The following is a 22,239-nucleotide window of genomic DNA, read 5'->3' on the forward strand; positions in this document are numbered from 1 at the left end:
TAATTACTGCCGGTACTTGAAAACGGCTTTCTGTCATGCATGGTATAGTTTCCTCCTTATTCCCATTATTTAATGTTTTTATGTGTGTAAAAATAATATATATACATTCTAATATATAGTTATATACATGCTTTTTTACATGTACGCAAGTTTATATTGCCGAAACTCAACAGAACATCAAATTTCATGGTTTGTACATCTAAACAGAAATAAGATTGGGGTACGCCCTTTAATGCTAACCGGAAATTTCAAGCACACTCAAATAATATTATTTGAATTGGCAGTTAATTCCTTTCCGTCTTGAATTTGAACTTTCCAGTTCAATTCAATTTCAGACTCAATTCACTGCAACGCATCATAACTGTTTTCCAGGTTTCAGCTGACTACACTGCTGTTTCTATAATTCGATAAATCTGTCGGTGGTACAACACTAACACTTACAGGAATCCTCAAAATAAAAATACCAACACACTCTCTTACATGTACATTACTGTTGCTTGTACGTTGCAAAGGACATGAAGATGTTGCCCACGGATGAACACCTTGGCACGGTTCCAATCTTAGTTGTTCTTCTTGCGTTTCTCGATGAAGAAGAAGAAGGCAAGCGAGGCGATGGAGAAGGTGGAGAAGACGCCGGCGGCGACCTTGATGGAGGTGGTAACGCCGGTGATGCTGATGACGTCGAAGGTGGCGCCAGGCAAGGTCTGGCCGTAGGCGACCTTTGCGCCGGAGGCGTCGAGAGCATAGGCGCGCACGAAGTAGGTGGCGGTGGGGATGTCGAGGGCGACGCGGTACTCGACCGTGCCGGTGGCGGCGTAGGCCTGCTCGGTGACCTTGAACTGGCAGGTCTTGTCCTTCTTGAGGTCGTCATGGGTCTTGCGCCACTCCCGCCCCTTCTGGCTCACCGGCGCGTAGCACAGGCTCACCTTCACCTTCTTGTATTCCGCGTCCGTGCCGGCCGTCGCGTTGAGGGACCATGTCACGGTGATCACGTCCTCGCCGCCGTGAAGAACTGGCCACAGAACAATTAAAGCTTTTCACAATCTCGGAAGATGGCCATATATATGCCAATCCGTGACGTGCAGCAAACGAAGGAACATGCCGCTCAAGTCAGGCAGCATAAACGGCGGCGTGCGTACCTTGGTTGTGAGTGGGGGAGGCGGTGACCGCGAGGGTTGGTTTCAGCTGCGAGAGCATCGCCGCGGCGCTCGCTGACTCCCAACACCCTGCGGCGAGGACCACCACCAGCAACGCCATGGCCATCCCTTGCCGAGCCATCGATCACTTCACTGCTTGCTGATCTTCTTCAAGCTTCTGTTACTGGAAGAAATAATTCTGCTCGCTGCTGCTGAAAGGAAGGAGGCTGCTGTAATATTGATGGGAATGATGGAGGACTAGCATGTATATGTAGGCACGTTAGGGGGCGTTGACCGTGGCGAGTAGCTTGCTTTCGTGTGGTCGAGGAGGCGCCCATCTGAAAGTCAAATCTCGCCTGATTTTTATTTTGGCCCTCTCCGACCGGAGCTGTAGTCTGCTCTAGAGGGGTTCCAAAGGTCCTGGGGAATGAGAAGCGGCGACTGCAGATTAAACAGCTAACTACAGCAGTGCAAACAACGGTGGTTCAACCGAGCCGAACGTTGTCTGGTGAAACATTCTCCAAAGAATGGATGGAGCGATTGACATCGTCGGCCTAGAGCAGCCAGCTGAATGCGAAGTCCCAACGGGGATGCTGGAAATATAAACAAGTTTTCGAATAAATTAACAAAGAAAAACTGTAGATAAAATATGACTAGAGGTAAAGGAAACAAACTAGACATATGCGGTCTAACGTATAGTGTGATATTATGAATTCTAGACAAGATACTAGAACTAGAAATTGCATCATGATCGCAACTAGAAGAAATAGGACCCTTACCCTCGTGTTGAGAAAAGCCACTCTTTAGCCACCAACAGCTTGCTTTATTTATTTCGTGGGCCGGAAGAGGGGCTCTATTTGGTAGGTCACACCCAGGAATGATGTTAGAGAAAGTTCCATTTAAGACGAAAGTGTAGTACCACCTTGGTTCTATGAACCCCGGTAGAAGCAGGCAATACGGTGCCGCGGAAGAAAACTTGTTTGCGCTGCCGGTGTTGTCGCCCATGTCGTCGTAGAGGCTACTGATGTCAGAGAAGAAATCGTCATCAGGGAAGAACTCGTCTCATCCTATGATGAAGACAGTAATCACGCAGAGCGCTCCCCAAAAATCATATCACCGCTCTCAAGATCACAAGAGGCGTGGTTTCGAAGCCTACTGCCCCGAGTCGCGGTGCCAACCGCAAGACGAGATGGGGAAGACCTTGATAACTTGTCCTGGTTCTCGTATGCTCGGCTAGAACTTCCAATGCACTAGTTTTTTGCGGAGTATAGTTTGGCCAGCCCGCAAATGTAGTGGCCCGGAGTTGAATTTTACCGGTCCGTTAAATTTGAGTGACGATTTTCCGCCGAAAACAAAAAAACAAGTGGCTATTTTACAGTTTCAACAAGTTTAGGGGATCTGCTAGAGAGCTCTTATCTAGGCCATGGTCTGCAAACAAAGCCTCGGTAATATTGCATCTGTTTCTCTATGTTGAGTTGTTTGTAAGAAATCTTTCAGGCCATTTCAGATGGCTTGGGGTTTGTTGGTTCATGAGTTGATTCCAAGCCACATCTCTTGTCGGCATTGACATTGTGAAGCCTTTGTCACACAAAAAAAAAAGAGAAAACATGTGTCACGTGACTCTTAGCTATAGCCAAGGGTTACGAGGATACAACCAGAAGTTAATTTGCAAATATTTGTTTGACTTGGCTCCATCAGTGAAGACATAACATAAGCATTTGATTTATCGACAGGCATGTATTACGATGGCATGAGAGTGATAGGATACAGAAGTGTAGATGAATAGACAACTGCACATATCAGAAATTGTCTAGTACTCATTTTACGGAAATAGTGATTGGAATGATCTGACTTTCCATACTTTACATTGCTGTTGAACTTCTCTTGAAATTTGTGTTTTCCAAAACAGCATGGTTTCCCTTTAGAGGATTCAGTACATATACTTTCATATGGAAATGGCTTCCTTCTCCTATCAGTTTATTTCTATCTTTAACAGTATTACAATTAAAATGTCTGATGTGTTTTATCTCATTCTCCAGTCTCCACTTTCCATTCGGATGAAGCTGATAACGGCCACTAGAACCAAAATACGTCACAAGTCACATCTCACTGCAATTTTCCATTAACACTTCAACTGGGTACAAGAACAGACAACATACATGTTTCAGAAGATTGAAAGAACTTCATCTTTTGACTACACTACATACACCTCAACAAATTGTCGATTTATACATACAGATGCTTGCGCAGAGCCACATGTTGAAGTCACATTTGGGACATCGCAAAAGCTTTATACGAACGGACAGTTAGGGACAAAGCAGCTGTCAGCATTTCTACTAGAGTCACCTCATCTTCTTCGCTCACTCTTCTCCATCAAGAATGGATGCTTAAGCGCCTCTTGGGCTGTTAGGCGGCTTGCTGGATCATGCTTAAGCAGCCCTTGCAAAAGATCAATCAAGTCGCCAGCCGAATGGTCTACATTTTGCATCACCAAATTCTGCTTGCAAACAAGATCAATGATCACAACTGTGAGCCACAAATACTTACGGTCTATTCATGACAGCAACGGGGTATGGGAAGTACCTGAAGCCGGGGCAGCTTCATGACAGCTTTCATGCTCTCCCGTGAAGCACATCCTTCAGGCCAGTTTAAACGGCCCTTTCTGACGTATTTCTCAGCATGTCGACTACACATAAGGAACAAATAAGCACATATCACCAGGTAATCTTCACAAGCCTGACTGCTTATTACACTGAAATGGATCAAGGACAGCAACATACTCTGCCCTCTTAAGCATGTGGTATGGCAGTGGACTAAGCACCCTCTCCATCATAGCCAGATGCTCCAAATTCTCATGAGTTTGAAACAATGCCTCTCCCTGCAGTACCTCGGTAACTCAAAAGGCCGTTGTTGTGATTGATTGGTGGAAAATGAAAACAAGCCCCAATAACATACCGTGCACAGTTCTACCAGAATACAGCCAACACTCCAGATATCACATGGGTAACTCCATCCAAGTCCTGAACAGAACATTGCCCAGGGCAAATATAAGAACAAACACCAAATATCTAGCTGAAGGCGTAGGTTTTGCATTGGACAAGAAAAATACCCAAGATAACTTCAGGGGCCCGATAATGCCTAGTAGAAACAACGTAGGTCTGGTCCTGCTGGTCATATGTCGTGCTGCCAAAATCAATCACCTTTATCTCACTGGACTTGGGCACACGTTTGTAATAGGATCCCTCCTTCGGGGAACGGGATGAAACCTATCAGTTCATATCAAAGAATTAGCACATGTGGCCGAATAAAAAAAGATAGTAAAATATAAAACAGCAAGATCAAATTAGTCAATGAACAACATATACTTTGTAATCAGGTACTTTAGTGTACTCCGCGGAAACAAGAAGAATGTTCTCAGGCTTTAAATCAGTGTGAATGAGGCGCAATTCATGCATAACTGCAACACACATTGCAGAGAAGATAAATATGTGAAGAGCAAAAATCGTGTTAGATATTCCTAAAATATCATTAAGTACTCAAATGATAACGGTCATCAAAGGATGACACCCTAGGATTATCAAATGATCTACTAGTGCAGGTATAAGGGTGTAGTTGAAGTGTGCACACACATGCTAGACATTCCAACAGTTGTTTGGCAACCTCCCGAACTACAGCAATTGGGAATGCTCGGTAATTGTTTTTCCGGAGAAAATCATATAAGCTTGGTCCAAGCTTCTCACAGACCTGCTCACCATTCATTCAAATTCACCAACGTTTAAGCTCAACAGGGTTATCTCTTGTGGTTAGATCATAACTGCCATATAATCTAATGATGTACTTACAATACAGATATGGTTACGATAGTCAAACCAGTTCCGAATTTGAACACAACTGCAAAATAGACCAGCTTATATATACAAGCAACCTTGTGAAAACAAAAAGGGCACAGAGAGAACATATAGTATATATACATCATAGGAATTGTAGAAGTGAAACTGAGGACTCACCTGGATCTGCTTTTTTCATATTTGCATATCTGCTCGAGCATGCCAATTTCAATCATTGCAGCATCCCTGTACTTCTTAATGCCTCTGATGATCTTAATTGCCACCATTTCCTTGCGTTCCCTATCCCAACATTCCAACACCTGACCAAAGGTACCTGTTGTATTGGCAGAAACACATCCGATTATGAGCACACTCTGTTGACGTCATCAACCAAAACAGCATGCAGGAAACGCCTTTGAGAGTTCCGCTATATCAGCAGAACCAAAACAGGCTTCTGCCCAGACTGACCTTCACCCATCTTCGCATTAATCCTGTCTGCAGGCATGAAAATAATCCATAAGAAAACGTTTGGAGAAATGTTGAGAGTTATAGAAGTTGATTGATAGAAGACTCAATCACAATAAGAAAAAAAAAACAATTAAATTCTGATAAGGTAATTACAGCGAGGCGTGAGGTTGTCTCCCACAGCAAAAACGTAGTGTCCATCCTTGTCATCTTCTCTGAGAGGAGGAGTCGCAAGACGAAGGAGCTCTTGCGCCTCCTGGGAGGAAACGATGCCGCCCGATGAGAGCCCCAACGTCACAGCTGTGAGCACGTTCGAAACCTCTTGCCCACAAAATTTTATCTGCACCAACAGGAAAGCACAAACATAAGTATCACAGGATGAGTTACGTTCTGCAGAACCTAATAACAGCATCCGAATTGGCGTTGAACAAGTTGAAACAACAAGACCCTCAACTAAGCCTTCACGCATGATGTGACAGGCCCTGCTAGAGCTAGCCAAAAGGGTTCGTGGTTCTCAATTAACTAGGTAACATACACCGAATTAATTAATTAATATGTGCCTTGCAGAAATACTAATATTATACGTGCAAAATCAACGATAAATTCGCCCAATCATTCACGACCTAATTCTGAAAGGCACGGCAGGCGACGCGAATCTATCAGAACAAGCATCTACCGCCTGAGATCTACGATAAGTCGCATATCGAAACGATTGAAATCGACTAACAGATGTACCACCAATCGACGAGAACTGGCCTCTACCGTACAGATCTGCAAATTATAGGTCAAATCGCGTCCGGATCGGCGGTAATACCTGGGCAATCTCGGGGCCGACGTCCCAGCCAAGGCGCTGGCGCTTGCGCGGGCGGCGGTCGAGCGGCGCGTGCGGCATCTCGGCGAGGCACTCCATCGCTAGATCGGCCTCGAAACGAAGGCAGGGGCTGCGGCGGGGGCGATTGGTTTGGTCTCTTCTGGGTGCGCAGAGAGAGGAACGAGCGAGCGATTCCGTGCGGCCGTAACCCTAGCCTCCCGCAGTTTATGGGCGAACGAGATTAGGTGGTTGCGGTGACGGAGGCGGTGCGTTACTGCAACCCGCTCCAGCCCGTGCCACTGACAAGTCCGGGCCCGGCTGGGCTTCGGAGCCGTGCGGGCCCGCGCGTCAGCGACGGGGTAGAGGAGGCGTCGGTAGGAGTTCCGGTGGCTGTCGGAGACGCGTTTGTCCCTCGCTCGGATCGTGGACCGCTCGTCCCTCCGTTTTGCGCTGTGCTTTTGCCGAACGGATTCCTGCACGCAGTTTCCTTACCAGCTTATCCAGCTAGACCCAATGACTTGTGGGACCAGCTTTAGGTGGACCCACATGTCAGTTAGGTGTTTGTCTGGTCCAGGGCCAAAACCACGGGCTTGCACGCTCGCGAGCATTTGAGTGAACCGGTTTTGGAAAACGCTCCACACGTCACAATGACATGTGGGTCATGGTTTGTTATGTCCCACCACCCAGTTACTGGCGAGCAGGACGCCATTGCGTGGAATTGCGAAGCGGGACTGTGGTTTTGGTCTCTTAACCCTAGTTGAGTTATCAGAAACGAATATTCGGCAACTGATGCCCTCCAGGGAGATAGTAGTATCAGATTCTCCAACACTAACCCATATGTCGCCGGAGTTTTTAAGTTTTCGGCCTATTTACGGTAGCTGCTAGAGCTGCTCTTAGTGTGTTACACAATCATTGTCAAATTTGCCTAAGCTTTAGGTTCCTAACTAATTGCTAGCCCCACTTTGGCTGTTTTTTTTTTAAAACGATTTTGGCTTGGTTTAGAGACTTTTGCACACCTTTTTTTTTGCATGGCACCGGTTGTCACAAAAAAAAAGACACATGCATAACTTGAGAACAAACATGCCTAATTTCAGGTGGGACAACATAACAAAATGTGGTTACTAACCAAACAACCCATTTAATCTACAAGTAAAATCTCAAAATATGCGCTATGCAAATTAAGAATACAAACATGTTAAATAAAACTTTAAAAAAATCATATGTATCTTGCCGCATTGATAGAAAAGAAAATTATGTACAAACCGTATAGAGTCCACACATGTAATTACAACACTAGACCACTAAGTGTTAGGCATTACTACAAAAAAAAACACCGCAAAAACCCGTGACTTCATTTTCGCCAACATCGAGGCATCAACCCTAATCATGTAGAGCGGGCTAGAAATGTTGGGCTATGCGTCTTCGAATGTGGATGTGTTATGTTGCTCCACAGCCACTAAATCACCACCATGATCATCGAATCGAAGGGGTGTTGTTCCTCATTGCGACATAGGCGTAGTGGATGACCTCTTGTCATCCACAAAGTTGTCGATCGAATCCACGATAGCACCTCATGTCACAAGATGTGCAAGCAGGGGCTGCAGGTGAGGAGATTGTCCATGGTTGCCTTTGATTGGTCATCGCGGAGCACACATTTTGGGGCATGCTTGAACCCATGCCTCGTGAGCCTCCGCGGCCCTACAATCACCCCGAGATGCATAAGTTTTCTAGTTCAACTTCAAAAAGTGTAGCAAGTCGCCGAATTAGATTACCAGTCAGACGTCCAACGACACAACATGACAATCGGCCAATTCGAGAGCCACACCTTGCAAACCACCTGCCCGACTTGGATGTATTGCCAGTTTGCCACATTGTTGCACCTCACAAACGTTATTGAATTTCATGACCTATTTGATGCTCAAGATTTCATATGAGATTTTGAGCTTCGCAAACTCCACCAAATTTCATACTCCTCGGAGTAACCTGTGTGGCCAGAATTTGTGTAACTCCTAGATACCAAATAAGGCTCTACATTCATGACTAGATACATCTATAAGCATGAAAAAACACTCAGTCTCTGTGATTACAGGCCTGGAACAGCTGCCATTGTGTCCTTTTTCCAGTTGCTTGGTGTCTCTCAAGACAAGCCACCCATGTTAGCTTGAACACCACAACATTTTCCTCTGGCGAAAAAACCGATCCGTTAACGAGACTGCAATTGCTGAAGCAGAGGGCCAATACTTTGTGCACCGACGAATAAAGCATCTGCTAGCACGATTGCTCCAACCTGTAGTTCCAACAAGAAGAATCTATTTAAAACCTATCTTTGGCAGAAAACGATATCAATGTGTGTGTGTGTGTGTGTGTGTGTGTGTGTGTGTGTGTATTTTTCAGATTGAATTACCAATCGGCCCGTGAAGAGCAGCCGATAGCTCCATCCTTCCTTTGCAGCCTGTGCACGTTGCTGATCCGTCCAGCTGAAATGATGTTGTCAAAGTAAGATTTCGGACCAGTTCCCTGGTGGATGCCGTTTAACTATTGGAGGGAAATGCTAAATGTTTATGTGGAATGCTGAAAAATATTTGCATTCATCTCAGAATTATGAAACCCAATACCATGCTTATATCAATGTGTAATGTAATCTGATAGCTGAAGATTTAGGTTAGCGGCAAGCTGATACCTCGGTACCATTTTGGTCAGAGAAATAACAGTCACACTGACACTACACTATCATAGGTGAAATAGTTGAGGTCCTGGAACTTACCCAAAAAATTCAGAAATGCCACCAATACCAGCAAGCTTGAAAGGCTGGGAACCTTCCCGCTCGAAATCCTAAAAAAAAATGAACTTAATATAACTCCGAAACAGCAGATACAGCGATCCGATGAGTTGTATCCTACCTCCTCTTCAGCAGCTTCTAGCCCTCCTTGAACCCAGAATAAATTTTCAAAACCAGCATTGTAAAGTTGCTCGGAAGCAGCAATTGATCTGACAAGTTTTGGAGAAATCATAACAGTCAGTCAAAAACATAGAAGAATCTCTCACTAATTCTACGCCGGATCTTGATCGCACAAATTCCATGATGAACGCTAGAATATGTAGCAGTAGCACCACTAAAATAAATTATTGGAACTGAAAGCACCGGCTTTCCAGTGCAATGACAGGAGATTTAGGATGCTCAAATAGCATCTTGTGAATATAAGCAGCATGATATGAAGACAACAAGCTAAGTTTAAGCTTGGTATAAATGGTAGACAACTGTTCTCCAAAGACAAGCCAGGTGAGAAAACATTTACATGTGTGCTAGAAGTGTGTCATGCATTACAGTCAAGCATCAGTAACTCAGTAATGGAGCTAACAAGTAATTACCTCAGTCCTTTCTGGCACACTAGGATAATATCTGTATCTTTTGGGAACTTCTCCTGGACCTGTTGTACAAAATTCCTGGAAATTTGATCTAAAATTCAGCAAATGCTTCCGAAATACAAATCACAAGTTTAACTTAAGTTGCATACTTATTGAATGACATTGTTGAGCTGCCACTCCACCAGCCACCTGTGCAAGATGGATGAGATCATGAGAGTTAATTCACACTAGAAGTCTCGGTTAAAAACGATGGTAATCTACACATAAAATAAATTCCATGTTGTGATCTCATATGCAAACTTAAATGATGAAGGAACTACACAGCCCAAAAACATCTACAGGGCAGCCCGACCAACAGTCAGTGCCACAACGGAATTTGGCTGCAGATGGTAAACTGAAGTTTGTTTGGCATACCCATAACAAAGCTGAATGCTTTCTTGCTTAGGCCATTCACATCAGACGACGTATCCACATCGAATACAGGAATCCAGGTAGAGCCTTTCACCCAGGCCTGCGATTTGATCAAAGAGCAGAAAAGATATGAGCATGACCATCCACAGTTACCTAACACTAGGGATAGCTTTTATTGAAGAAAGACGAACCTTTTGGCGCTCATTTGAGGGCCTAACATCCAGAAGGACCTTGTCCGTCAGTTTGAACGTGTAGCCAGCTTCCCTGGGTGTAAGGGTCTTGATTTTCTGCTCCCTGATCTTCAGGCAAAGAATTCCAGAGCCATACAAAAATAACAGCAGTCGAGCATTCAGAAATTCATCACACAGATTATGGATGTGGAATTCAAACAACAAAGCTTGAGCTAAAAACATCATCGCAGTTCGGAGATCTTTACTATTAAGGTGAAACATGTCATGTCACACTTCCCCTTGATGTCACACTTATCTTTACTATTAAGGCGAAACATGTAATGTCACACTTACTCCTATTTACGGAACAAATGCCACCACAGTCAAAGATCTTTACTATTAAGAAAGTAATGCAAGTATGTCAAAGATTTGAGTTGAATTAGCTAGGAACTTTTCATTTGTATTTCTAGATTACTAGTATTTTTGAAGGTCTATTTCTGGATTATCTCACAAGTTTGTGTGAGCATACTGGTCAGTGGTCAAGTAAAATCTTACTACTGAATTAAGCAGAAAACATGTGTACTATTAATCAAGTTGCTCCATTTACTTCCGCTATGGCTCGGATCAAGCGCATCCTGTTTACAATGAAGTCAAAGTATGCAATCACTTGTGAATGCTCTGATGACTTGGTTCCTTTTGCTTTGACTGCTGAAGTTCAGTTTACACATACACACGGCAATCAACGTTTAGCTGAACTTCTTTTTCTTCATAATACTACTCACGATTTGAAGAGCGTGACGATTGGAAGGATTCTCCATTCAGGCGTTACAAGGTATTGGTGGTGCTCATCCCCATAGCTGTAGGAGCATGCCTCTAGTAACTGTAAATTTAGAGATTGTTTGGCTAGAAAGCCACGAGAGAGGGAGTAAGAGAGGTGAAGAGAGCTCACCAGCGTCTCCCACCGCCTCCTCGCGGCGGCCATCTCCTTGGCCTGCCTCGTCTCCTCCTCCTCCGCGCCCCCCTGCCCGCCTCCCACTGCCGCCCCCATCCTCACCACCCTGCTCCATCTCTGCAGGCGCACAACACAACCACCAGCAGTTCAGTGCAATGAGCAGCACAGGGAATTGGGGAGAGGAGTGAGCCAAGCGGGAAAAAAATCACACACCTTCGAAGGGAGCAGGCGAGGACGCAAGTGACTGGAACGGGAGGAGGAATGCGCCGCGGCGGCCGGGAAGGATGCGCCGGCGACGCGGCGTGCGAGGCTCAGAGGTGGCGCTGCCATTTTCTTGCTCTCCTCCTTTCAGACAGACTCGCAGGCAGGAGGTTTTAGGCTTTTTTTAGCCGTACCTTTATCCGCATCTCCAACTCGGCTCTGCAATTGGCTAAGGGAGTGGGCAACTGCAGACATTGTGGGGACTAGGGAACTGGACTGATGATGCTCAGGCCTGAAACAGACGCATCCACTCAAGTCTGAAACAAGCTTGAGAGCCGCACTCAACATCCTGGCTGCTTCTGCTACTACTACTAACAACAATTCATAGCAAGATATGACATTTGCCAAGTGTATGACGTAACAAAAAATAATTTGTTCAACGCAGCTGAATTGCATCCAGAACGAGGTTGGCTTCAAGCTGACGGAACATTTTTCCCTCACAGTACACACATGCAATACAACAAATGGCATGACCTCCACTTATCCTAATTCATGTTCACAAGATCACATGTGCCACATAAAAATATAAGAAACCCGTCATATCAAAAATTATCTTTCAAGACCATACATGAAGGCTATCTAAAACAGTCTTCATCTTCAAGACGGTCCTGGGCTTCTCCATAGTTTATAGTTATAACCGTGCAGCACACTCCCTCGACGAAATACTACTGCCTCTCTGAGCACATGGCGAACCAGTTAGCAACTGCTGCTGCTAATCATGAACGACCAAGTGGCCAGCGCCCATACACCATAGCTGATAGCTCCATGCCGATCCAGTGTTGATCTTCACATGTACCCTTTTGATAGCAGCTGCTGGGCAAGGTACTGCCCTTCTGGCTCCTCCAGATATTTTTTGTCATCCAGATAATTTTGTAGATTACTGATAGCCTCTGCCTGAACTTTCGGGCCTTGTTCTTTCAAAGCTGGTATGAACTGCCGTGATATGACATCCAGAATTTTCATGAATTGGGATCCATATTTCTTGTGAAGCGCAAACCCAGCCGTCTAAAAAGAGCAGAATCCTGGTTAGGTAATGTGTGCATCAACAGACAGTCAAACACAAAGCACAAAAGTCCTGGTGCAGATTTCTACCTTGAGGAAAGCATGAAGGGCACAAGCAGTGGCTGTGATGGCTGGGAGAGAATTGAGGAACATTGCAAGCCATTTCCATCCCTCAGCTAAGCCATGTGGATGCCGCACACCCTTGATTTCTGTCTGCAGACAAAGTTATGCGGTCATATTTCTCTTCTATTGCAAAACAAAAGTTTGATAATGTGATTATCATAAAACATGGTATGTAATACTCCTTCCAATCCATAATAAGTGTCAGGGGCCCCGACAATTATTATGGATCTGAGGAGTAACTCGCCACGGTTTACCACATACATTGCACACCACGGCAAACCATAATTTGCATTTTACATAACAAGCATTACTGTGCTGGAATTTAAACTAGTGGGCTGCTTAACAGGAAAACGGTCAATTAGTAGGGAGAAGGCAGAACATTAAATACATATATCTACCACCAAGGACTAATTACACTTAATTGCTGTTTTTAGCAAACTGGTGATGTCTAGACAAGGACTGTACACACCTGAATCATGGCAGCATAAAGCTTGACGTATGCAGCAACATTTACCAAATATGCCTCAGTGCTCTGAAGTTTTCCATCTTCCTCCTGGTAGCCAATAAGCCTAAAGTAATCTGTGTTCCGTGCTTGTGCCTAAGCAAGTACATATCATGAGATAATCCAAATGCATTAGACAAAACTAATATAAGAATACTACATATTTACGACCATAAAACCAGGTGCATTCACAGTTGAATTTTTTTTGTTTGGCTTTAAGGGGAAGAAACCCAAAGCGCTGTGATTTTACTAGAAGTGACTGTGTGTACGACACCAAATTGTGAGTGCGGAGACTCCGAACCTGGGCGGGCGGGGATGCATCAGCCCATCCCAACCACCGGGCTATGTCCGTTCCAAAATGTAAGCCTTTTTAGAAAGCTAAATTAGCTTTTTTAATTAGCCTTTTTAGAAACCTAAAGGCTGATATTTTGGAACGGGGTAATATCTTTTACGCACATAGTGCAAGATATGGCAACATCAAAACATAAACAATTTCAGAATTTTCGCTACCCCAAAAAAAATAAGAAAGCGCAACAATGCTGAAAAGTTCAGTGACATGCAGACTTACATTCAAAGCATGCAGATGTTTCGGAACTGTGTACATGCAAACTTTATGGAACTCGGCTAGGAGATAATCCATTGCATCTGGTACCTGCGCATACACATGCGTCACATGACAAAACAATGGACTGTATTTTCTTTGTACTTGTTATCAAACTGCATTGAAAGAAGAGTTAAGCGCGGAATATGTAAATGATTGATTATCATCATACTAGCGCCACAACGAAGACTGCAAGCGTCCGAAGCCATATGAAATAGGAAAGGCCGCATCTACATAGCAACATGAGGGTGCAAAATTGCTTTTCAGACAGCCAAAATGACAGTATATATCCTCACAGAACATCTAAAGTGGCCATGTGTACAAACTTATTGTTGTCAGACTTCAGTTCAACACAATTCAAGCTGATATGTCGTGTAAGCAAAGTATATTTCCACCAGAGACTATTTTGAGTATCACACACAATAAGTCCTGGTAACCAAGAATGCAGCATACACACTTCTGCCTTCCAGGATGTCAAAGATATGTTATATGCACCACACTTGCAAGAAAGAACTATGTTATCAGAAAGTTAACAGAATTCTCGGCTTTGTTCAACTATATAGCAGTGTTAGCACTGAATTAACACGAACTAAATAGCAAATTCTAGGCATCAATTCACTCAGTAATGACTAATCGGCATTACCCTGCAGAACAAATAAAAAAGATACCTGGTTAGTGACTAGCAGCATGACATATCCACAAGCAAAGGCCAAATTTCCAAAGGTTTTATCCTTTGGATTTCGACTCTTCACTATTGAAATCATCTGCAAGAAAATCAGGTAAATTATTGATGTGTACAATATTATGTAGAAGCTCAGTATGTCAGAAAATGAACGACAACACATAGGAATCTAAACTCTAGTACATAAGAAGACCAAAAAATTCCAAATCAAGAACAGGGAACCCTTAAGATCATATTAGCAATTAGTAGTAAAATACCTTGTAAAGTAACTGTTATTATCCACACTTTCTCTGTTATTTGTATAACTGTGTAGGCTCATACAGTCATACTATTGAAAAAAGGCTATCTTTTTACTATGTGTGCCATAAGCAATACAGTAGAGCTGTTAATATCAAGCGAAACATTAGAATGTACATAATCTGAGTTGGTGGGATTCATCTCGATTCATAACTCCATGTTCCTTAAAATAAACCTTCACGGTTGTGGTCTAGAATATACAACATTGTAAATGGAAGTGAAATGAAAATTGCAGACAATTTCATCAGTATTTAAGGGGCACTGGCTAGCAGTAAGAATTTGGTGATGATGTTATGCGCATTGGATCACCAGCTTAACTAGGGAAAGACTAGTTTACTAAATCAATTGCTTGATCCTAGATAGGTATGCTAAACGCCCCCACTATATAGTGAAGCTTATTTAGTCCTCAAGGAACCTAATCCAATGGATATTAATCTGTAACCCTAATCTGGCCTATATCTTTCCTATAAAAGTAACCTCACCATGCACATAACTTATGCAGTTAACACCATGATGCAAAGAAGAAGAAAATGCATATGCCATTTCAGAACTTGGAAACTTAAGAATTTATCCCTGGCTCTGCCTAGAAATACCCTTCCCCAGCACTGGGTACGCCCTTTTTTATTATTATTAAGAAGTTAGTTACGTCAAAACGGAATAATGTATGTTGAAACCTATAAAGCAGGTGGTTTCTGCCTCGAAGATCTGTTCGTTTTTTTATTCAAATGATTGAAGCAAGGTTATACACACATTTTATTTGGAAATGCAATCAAAGCGAGTTTTTAGATGCTCAATCAGAATAATAGCCTACAAACTCTGTACTGATCAGTCCAGCACCGGTCGGCAACAACGTTTTTCCAACGCTGCATAGCATGGTAGCAGTATGGGAGGGTTCTGAATACAACAGGTGATGTGCCGATGTATCTTCCCTAAGACATATTTATCTGTCTAAAAATTTATATATGTGCATATTATATTTGCTAATGTTCCACCCAGGAGATATAGTTACATCGTTAAGGACTAACATGAATGTCAGTTTCAATTTAATACATGTGTGCCTAAGTGTGTTCAGAACAAAAAATAGCAGCTACGAGAAAACACATCATCTAGATTGTAATACGAAGATTATGTAAATACAACAAATCAAGTAGTTATACCATGTTTCTCCCAAGACAAAAGGTGCCACCATCATGGCACCAGCAAAAGTACATATTGCGCAAACAAGAAAACCAGGATTTAAGCCCTAGACTAGTTTTATTATACCGGGCATAGATCATGAAATTCTTCTAAAAATGAGGTTACAGAAATAAAGTAGCTACCTTGTCTGCGAATAAACGACAAGCAATTGGGCGAGGACATTCTTGTCCATCTAAAGCTTTAATAAGCTCACTAGCCCTGGCTCTGCAAGGAACAATTAAGTAAGGATTCAAGTTAAATAAGAGCTCAGATGAAACATAGAACTGAACAGCAATTGGTATGAACAAAAGGTAACTAACTAGTATTTGCATTTATCGTACACATCCAATTGAGAAAAACGAGTATAAGTTAACAATAAATCGGAACTAATAGCCTTGTAGTCTGCTGGTAAAACTGACAGCAACAGATACTTAAAAGCATGCGTCCACAAGTTGAGTAATCGAATGGTGCAAGCTACTGGAACATGCCAGATAAACATTAACTTGAATAGTTAATGTCATGGTAATTACTCACTTGACACTGTCTGTAGTAGGCATAAGTTTACTAATAGACTTTCCAATTTGCCGGTCATATCGGCTGTAATCCTGCACAATATAACATGGTATCAGTCAATACAGACATAAAGGTAAGCAGTATGCTACATATAGGTTAAGAGCAGCTAACATATATCAGTACAACGGAAACTGGGAAAGTACATATCAGAATTGTTGAATCAACCAGTTGCAGGCTTGCAGCAAGTTGTTCCAAATTGCAACTGAAGACATCTATCCTTCAAAGAAAATAATACCTTGCTGAGGTAAATGTTTGATGGCACTTGGTCATGTAATGCACGCCCCCGCGATTCCGCTTTTAATGCAGAACTATTGGCATAGACTTTGATCCCTGGTATAAATATGACAATTAATTCATTAACAGTAATCCTCATAAATCAACATACAGCAGATAAAGTTATTTTTTCCTTGTACGAGATTTATAGCTGCTAGCCAGCCACGAATATGCTAAGATGCTAGTCTAACTGCCAGTCCTTGATGCCCCTAAAAGCAGTCAAGGGTGCTGCTAACTGCCAGTCCTTGATGCCCCTAAAGGCAGTCAAAGATACTTTCCTATCCTAACAGCAGTCCTTCACAAGGACCATGTATGCTGCAACCAGTCCACAGGACCATGTGCAGCAGCCTCTCCACAGAGACAACAGTACAGGGACTTTATCCAACAGAAAACACTTGGCCCCCCTTTTCTAGTAAGAATGGGGCCATAGCAATGTAGTTGAGAACCAACGACTAGGATAGGTAGCAATACTTGATAAGTTATTGTTGAGTTGTGAATGCATGAAGTTGCAGATACTAGAGTTTTATTTACATTATATTAATGGCTGTATGCTTAAAGCACATAATATGTGTTTCATGAAAGAACTACAAAATCCTTAGCATGGATCCTAGAATCCAGCACACAGAATTTTAAGAGTAAATGAAGACCTCAGTGCAACAAGTTAGCTTGTGGGAGCACTTTAGTCCAACATCTCACAAAACGCTCCTTCAGAACATTGAAGTTGGCTTGCAGGAGAACATAAGGTCCAAACTCCAAACGACACAACAGAGGCGTAGAACGCCGACCTGGCTCGTGGGATTAAAGTTGCACGCGCGCGCATGACCGATCCGCTAGCCTGACTCCTTAAACATCCCAGACTCTCCTCTAAATCCCTAATTTTCTAGCGTTGGCTCCAAAATCCCTAGTCTCGCTCGCACACCTTTCCACTGAGATGGCCACATCGGTAGTAATACAGCGCCATGGCATCGCTTGGACCATAAGTGCTCCCGCAATTCAAGGATATTGAACAAGCACTTTGCATGATGTTGGACGAAAGTGCCACAAGCCAAGTTGCTGTACTGCGGGCGTATTTACTCAAATTTTCATATTACAAGATTCCACAGTGACAATTTTGTAAATTCTGAACAATAATAAGAAATAACTTGTCCAAAAATGTGTATCTCCTTTTAAAAAAAACAAAAAATAAATAAACTGTATCTCCAGCCAGGTTGATTCGCACCCTATATTCCCTCTATTTTCTCCTAATTCACAAGGTCATGGAATATTTGGAAACAAACACATGGACGTTGAACATGCTAGTACATGTACACTTGAAAAATCTGGTTCAAAGTATGACTCCATGCACCATACACACAAAAAATTGTGTTGATAGCATACTATTAACTACTCAGCCTTGTACTAGTTTGCTATTTTTGTACCAGATTTTGCAAGTGTACATGTACTAGCATACATAAAAAATTGTCTTGAACTCTTGATGAACATCCATGAATTATTTTGAACTTATTCCACAGCTTCTTGAAATGAAGGAAGAGGATAGAAATTGTTGTGTGCGAATTGACTCGGTTTTAGAAATCAGTTCTACAGAAGTGAGATGCACCTGGTAATTCTGATTTGATATCAATATTGTTCTGAGAAGTTTGGCCAGATGTGGAAACTACTTCTGCCCTCGATTTAGCAGCTTCCTTTTCTGCAGCTTCCTTTTTAGCAGCCTCATATGCTGCTTTTTGTGCTTCAGCTGCTAATTTTGCAGCTGCCTTCTGCCTGGCCTGCATCATCGTTCATGAAGTTTCAGGTTAACCACGCAGGCATTTAACTGACTAGCATTAAAGCGAAGAAATATTTTCCTGAAATAACACTTGGTAGTGAACACCTGAGGACAAAGCAGAATGCTTTGACTGGAGGAAAAGTTAACAGCAAATTAGATGGAACAAACAAACCCACTCCACACCAAATTTTACAGAAATGGACTAAGGACCCAAATTAACAAACCATGTGTATAAGAAGAGACCTACTTAATAACAAATCTGAGCAAACAAACCTCTGCTTCTTGCCGGGTCCTTTCCTGCTTTATTTTTTCATCCTTCATTGATTGCTCCCGTCTTTTAGCTTCTTCGACAGCTGCATCATCTTTTATTCTCCGTTCCAATATCTGGGATTTCTGTTCATGATCACTTTGGACCATAGACAAGTGTTTATCCAGTACTTCTGCACTGCAAGAAGCAAGGGCGTAATATGATACTGAGTCAAACAAACGATTATTATAGATTAGAAGTGTTACAAAGTTGTCCGACATCTATCAGGCGAGTCTGTGACTCACTAAGAAAGACAATCTATCTGCAAACCCTACCAAGCAACGTTTCTGGGAAAAAGAACAGAACTCTGAAGAATGAACTGGAATGTTGGGCTTTTTAAATTATAATTGTCAGATGTTGTAATAACAATGAAGAAATCTACAAAATTGATAGTTTAACAGAACATAATCCTAAAACAAGCAGGCAGATGCCATTCTGAAGAAGAAAAGAAGATACTTGTTACAAAAGATATAAAGGCCCAAACAGAAGAACCATTAGGATGCAAGATGGATATGCTACCAAAGAGAACAGATTAGATAACCAAACAAAGAGACCTTAGGTCTTGTACTCTCATCATTTGAACAAACTCCACACTACAAGCATACTAGCATAGAGTATATTTAATTACTTAAATATTATGCATGGCACAGGTCAGCCAGTTGTAAGCAAGAAAGGCAAACTTGAACGGGGAAACCTAAAACTTAGAAAAAAACTTGCTCCTTGCTCACATAAGTAGCATGTTTAAACAAATTATAATCAGGGATGTTGTATATAGTGGAAGAAAAACCAAACATAGTATCAAGGTAATAGACTAGCGGCATACTGGCATTAGCCATCAGTCATCTGATCGATCTAACGGACATATGTCCAGTAATTGTACATATAACTATTTTGGAAAAAAAAATGCCTTTAAAGCAAGTTTTACAACCTTCTGCCTTTTGTAAATAAACACCTTTTCACTCATGAGACACCAATTTCCATTCCATAAACTCCCTATACCATCAAACAAACTGATGGGATAACTTCACAAAGAAACCAAAAATTAGCTAACAATGCAGTCTTGCCAAACTACGACAAAACTAGCCAATTAGCTTGTTATCTGCCAAAAAAATACCAGTAACTAAAGATAATTTGATATCATGAAGCTTAATGCTGGAATAGTATGAGAGCTTCCTTTGTATCTAAAATGTTATTCACCAAAGATCCAGTCAAATATAGAACTGGTCTGAAAATTCTAGAGAAGTAGAGTAGTTTATTTAAGAAGCATTAGAAATGATTAAAAAAAAAGGTAAGTACGTACATTCTTCTCTGGAACAGGACATCTAGCCTTCTATCTAACTCTTTTCGTGATTCAGCGTCTCTCTGAAGGCGAGCAAATGCAGAAACTGTTCTCTGGATCTCATTTTGGTGGCACACCTCCAACGAAGATAGCTTACTTCTAACTTCCTCCTGATGAAGGTCAAACATCACAAGTGTGAAGAAAACTAACAAACTGCTAGCGAAGAAGAAGAAGATTAGAATGCGCGGTACACACTTGAATTTTGAGTTGGTGCTCGCGTTCCAGCTCAAGGAGAACGCTCTTCTCTATGCTCCTTTTCTCCATCAGGTTGTATGATGCACTGCTGCAGTCCAATTCATCCTCTGATTCTTCGAAGCTGGTAGGAATAAGCAAACAAGGACGAATGATTTTCTTTCATGAAGAAAATGGAACTGCAGGGAACAAAAATGCAGTATCAATTCAAACTCTCACCTCAATTCGAGATCATTGCATGAGAACCTCGCTCCGGTGGTCACGATAGCCCGGGCATCCTCGTCGCTGCTATCCTCTTCCTCTTCGGAACCATCGTCCTCCTCCACCCGCATCACGAAGGGCTTCTCCCTCGCGCTGCTAGCCCTAAATAGACCCCCCGAAGAAAAGTACAGTCAGATGCAGCCGCAAATCGAACAGGCGTAAAGTGCGGGAGAGACGCGAGATACCACTCCGGTGGCTCCTTGAGGGGAGTGGGCTGTGCGGCCTGGCGGGTGGCTTGGAGAGCGTCGAGCTCGGTGAGGACGTCGCCGAGGGTCCAGCTCGGGCGGGGGTCGAGCTCCCTGGGGCAGCGCAGCTCCATGCGCGCGAACGCACTGCAAGAGAGGGGGCAGGTCAGTGTCGAGGAACACCAGCTCCATGCGCGCGAACGCACTGCAAGAGAACCCGCAATTGCAAAGTTTGGAGGTTGAACCTGACTGCCATAGTGCCGTTGGAGGCTTCGAGCGCCTGCTGGGTGGGGTGCTGCACGAATGCCGTTGGTGCAGGGACGCCCGCGGCGCCCTGCTACCGGCTAGGGTTAGGGGCGGAGAACTGAGGAACCGCTGAGGATCGGCGCGGCGGTGGAGTGGATTCTCGTCGGGAGTGGCGAGGCAGCGAGTCTCCGGCGACGGGAGGACTGGACGGGGAATCCCGGGCGTCTCGTCGGAGGTTGGTGGTGTATATCGACGAGGGAGGCGGCGCTTGGTGGACGGCGGCGGCTGGGCGCTCCGCTTCTAAAGCATGCTTCTACCTGCCATCGGCCATGTTAGGGTGACTTCTTTTGGGCTCGCTGCTGGGGGAGGACGAGGTCGACGGTCGGCCGGAGAGCTCGCTGCTGCGGAGAGCTCGTCGGCGGCGGATGTAGAGGCGGGCGCGGTCCTTGATGCGGATGCAGAGGCGGCGACGCAAGGCGAGCAAAGGAGGGACGTGTGCGGGATGGGGGGTGGCCGCTGTTTCCCTGCCGGAGCTGCCGGCGGTGGGGTCACCGGCCCTGGAGCGGTGGCGGCGGGGGAACCCTAGCGAGGGGGCTCGCTGCTGGGGGACGACGCGGCCGACGGAGGTGAGGCAGCAACGGGCGGGTGCGACGACTTAGGGTTCCGGCGGGTGGTGCGGGAACCTCGCCGGAGAAGAAGGTGGGTGGGGGCGGTTAGAGGGAAGCCGGGGTGGCGGTGGACCGGCGGCGGGGGCAGGGGCTTCGACGGCGAGCACACGAAGACGCGCAGCAAGGGGCAGAGACGGCGTGGTCCAAGGAGATAAGGTGGGCCGGCCCAGATACAGTTTCCTTCACGCGTCAGCTCGATACGGGGCGCTGAACGCGTTGAATAGGAGGACTCGAAAATGTTCGGGACTCGGCGGGAGAGCTTCTCCAAATTTGCGTGGCCCAGCTATGGGCTGTCAGCTTATGGTTTGCAATGGGTCCGGACTACGCAAATTTGTGTGGGTTTGGTAGGACAAGTGTAGCCCTCGCGTTAGGGCATCTCCAACGGCAAACGCAAACCGGTCGCTCAGCGATCGTTTTCGTCCGCCGTGACCGGAAATGCGTCTGGCACCACCTCCAGCGGGGCGACGCAAAGTGACCGGGTCTTTTGCGGAGACACAAACCTGGCCCAAATATGCGCATGTGATGCGTCTCTGGCGGACGCTCGGTGGACGCGGAAAATGTCCGCTCGCGTCTGGCGGACATTTCGTCGGGTCTGCCTGGCAGCGACCCTGCATCGATGCGTCTTCTCCGCCAGTACTAGCACCGAGG

At 44.2% G+C, this 22,239-nt stretch overlaps 4 protein-coding genes across 5 annotated transcripts; all 4 read right to left on the reverse strand.

Annotated features, from left to right (window-relative positions):
- Window positions 1–358: 358 nt before the first annotated feature.
- LOC127307321 (probable high-affinity nitrate transporter-activating protein 2.2) lies at window positions 359–1,386 on the reverse strand. The gene is made up of 2 exons (XM_051338059.2): window positions 1,140–1,386; window positions 359–1,012 (listed from the first exon to the last, which is right to left on the reverse strand). Exons 1-2 carry the CDS (start codon window positions 1,276–1,278, stop codon window positions 561–563), a joined length of 591 nt encoding a protein of 196 aa, XP_051194019.1. The 5' UTR covers window positions 1,279–1,386; the 3' UTR covers window positions 359–560.
- Window positions 1,387–3,224: 1,838 nt separating this feature from the next.
- Window positions 3,225–6,446, reverse strand: LOC127307319 (serine/threonine-protein kinase AFC2). 2 transcript variants are annotated; one of them, XM_051338053.2, is made up of 12 exons: window positions 6,243–6,446; window positions 5,585–5,768; window positions 5,432–5,458; window positions 5,144–5,297; window positions 4,979–5,027; window positions 4,766–4,880; window positions 4,502–4,593; window positions 4,246–4,402; window positions 4,092–4,156; window positions 3,917–4,014; window positions 3,720–3,822; window positions 3,225–3,633 (listed from the first exon to the last, which is right to left on the reverse strand). In XM_051338053.2, exons 1-12 carry the CDS (start codon window positions 6,336–6,338, stop codon window positions 3,484–3,486), a joined length of 1,290 nt encoding a protein of 429 aa, XP_051194013.1. In that variant the 5' UTR covers window positions 6,339–6,446; the 3' UTR covers window positions 3,225–3,483. The 2 variants fall into 2 exon arrangements, with proteins under 2 accessions (XP_051194013.1, XP_071678835.1); XM_071822734.1 differs by lacking the exons at window positions 4,766–4,880; window positions 4,979–5,027; window positions 5,432–5,458; window positions 5,585–5,768; window positions 6,243–6,446.
- Window positions 6,447–8,183: 1,737 nt separating this feature from the next.
- LOC127307318 (rhodanese-like domain-containing protein 11, chloroplastic) lies at window positions 8,184–11,535 on the reverse strand. Its single transcript, XM_051338051.2, has 10 exons — window positions 11,352–11,535; window positions 11,136–11,255; window positions 10,208–10,315; window positions 10,020–10,116; window positions 9,755–9,794; window positions 9,609–9,683; window positions 9,140–9,227; window positions 9,004–9,071; window positions 8,644–8,716; window positions 8,184–8,526 (listed from the first exon to the last, which is right to left on the reverse strand). The coding sequence occupies exons 1-10, from the start codon at window positions 11,466–11,468 to the stop codon at window positions 8,443–8,445; spliced, it is 870 nt and encodes a 289-aa protein (XP_051194011.1). The 5' UTR covers window positions 11,469–11,535; the 3' UTR covers window positions 8,184–8,442.
- Window positions 11,536–11,752: 217 nt separating this feature from the next.
- Window positions 11,753–21,791, reverse strand: LOC127307317 (mRNA export factor GLE1). The gene is made up of 15 exons (XM_051338050.1): window positions 20,923–21,791; window positions 20,678–20,824; window positions 20,451–20,594; window positions 20,235–20,355; window positions 20,001–20,149; window positions 18,667–18,838; window positions 18,226–18,394; window positions 16,591–16,685; window positions 16,317–16,387; window positions 15,926–16,007; window positions 14,296–14,391; window positions 13,595–13,678; window positions 12,994–13,122; window positions 12,492–12,614; window positions 11,753–12,404 (listed from the first exon to the last, which is right to left on the reverse strand). Exons 1-15 carry the CDS (start codon window positions 20,931–20,933, stop codon window positions 12,186–12,188), a joined length of 1,812 nt encoding a protein of 603 aa, XP_051194010.1. The 5' UTR covers window positions 20,934–21,791; the 3' UTR covers window positions 11,753–12,185.
- Window positions 21,792–22,239: the final 448 nt, after the last annotated feature.

This window comes from Lolium perenne, chromosome 6, assembly GCF_019359855.2.
Source record: "Lolium perenne isolate Kyuss_39 chromosome 6, Kyuss_2.0, whole genome shotgun sequence".
Taxonomy (NCBI): Eukaryota; Viridiplantae; Streptophyta; class Magnoliopsida; order Poales; family Poaceae; genus Lolium; species Lolium perenne.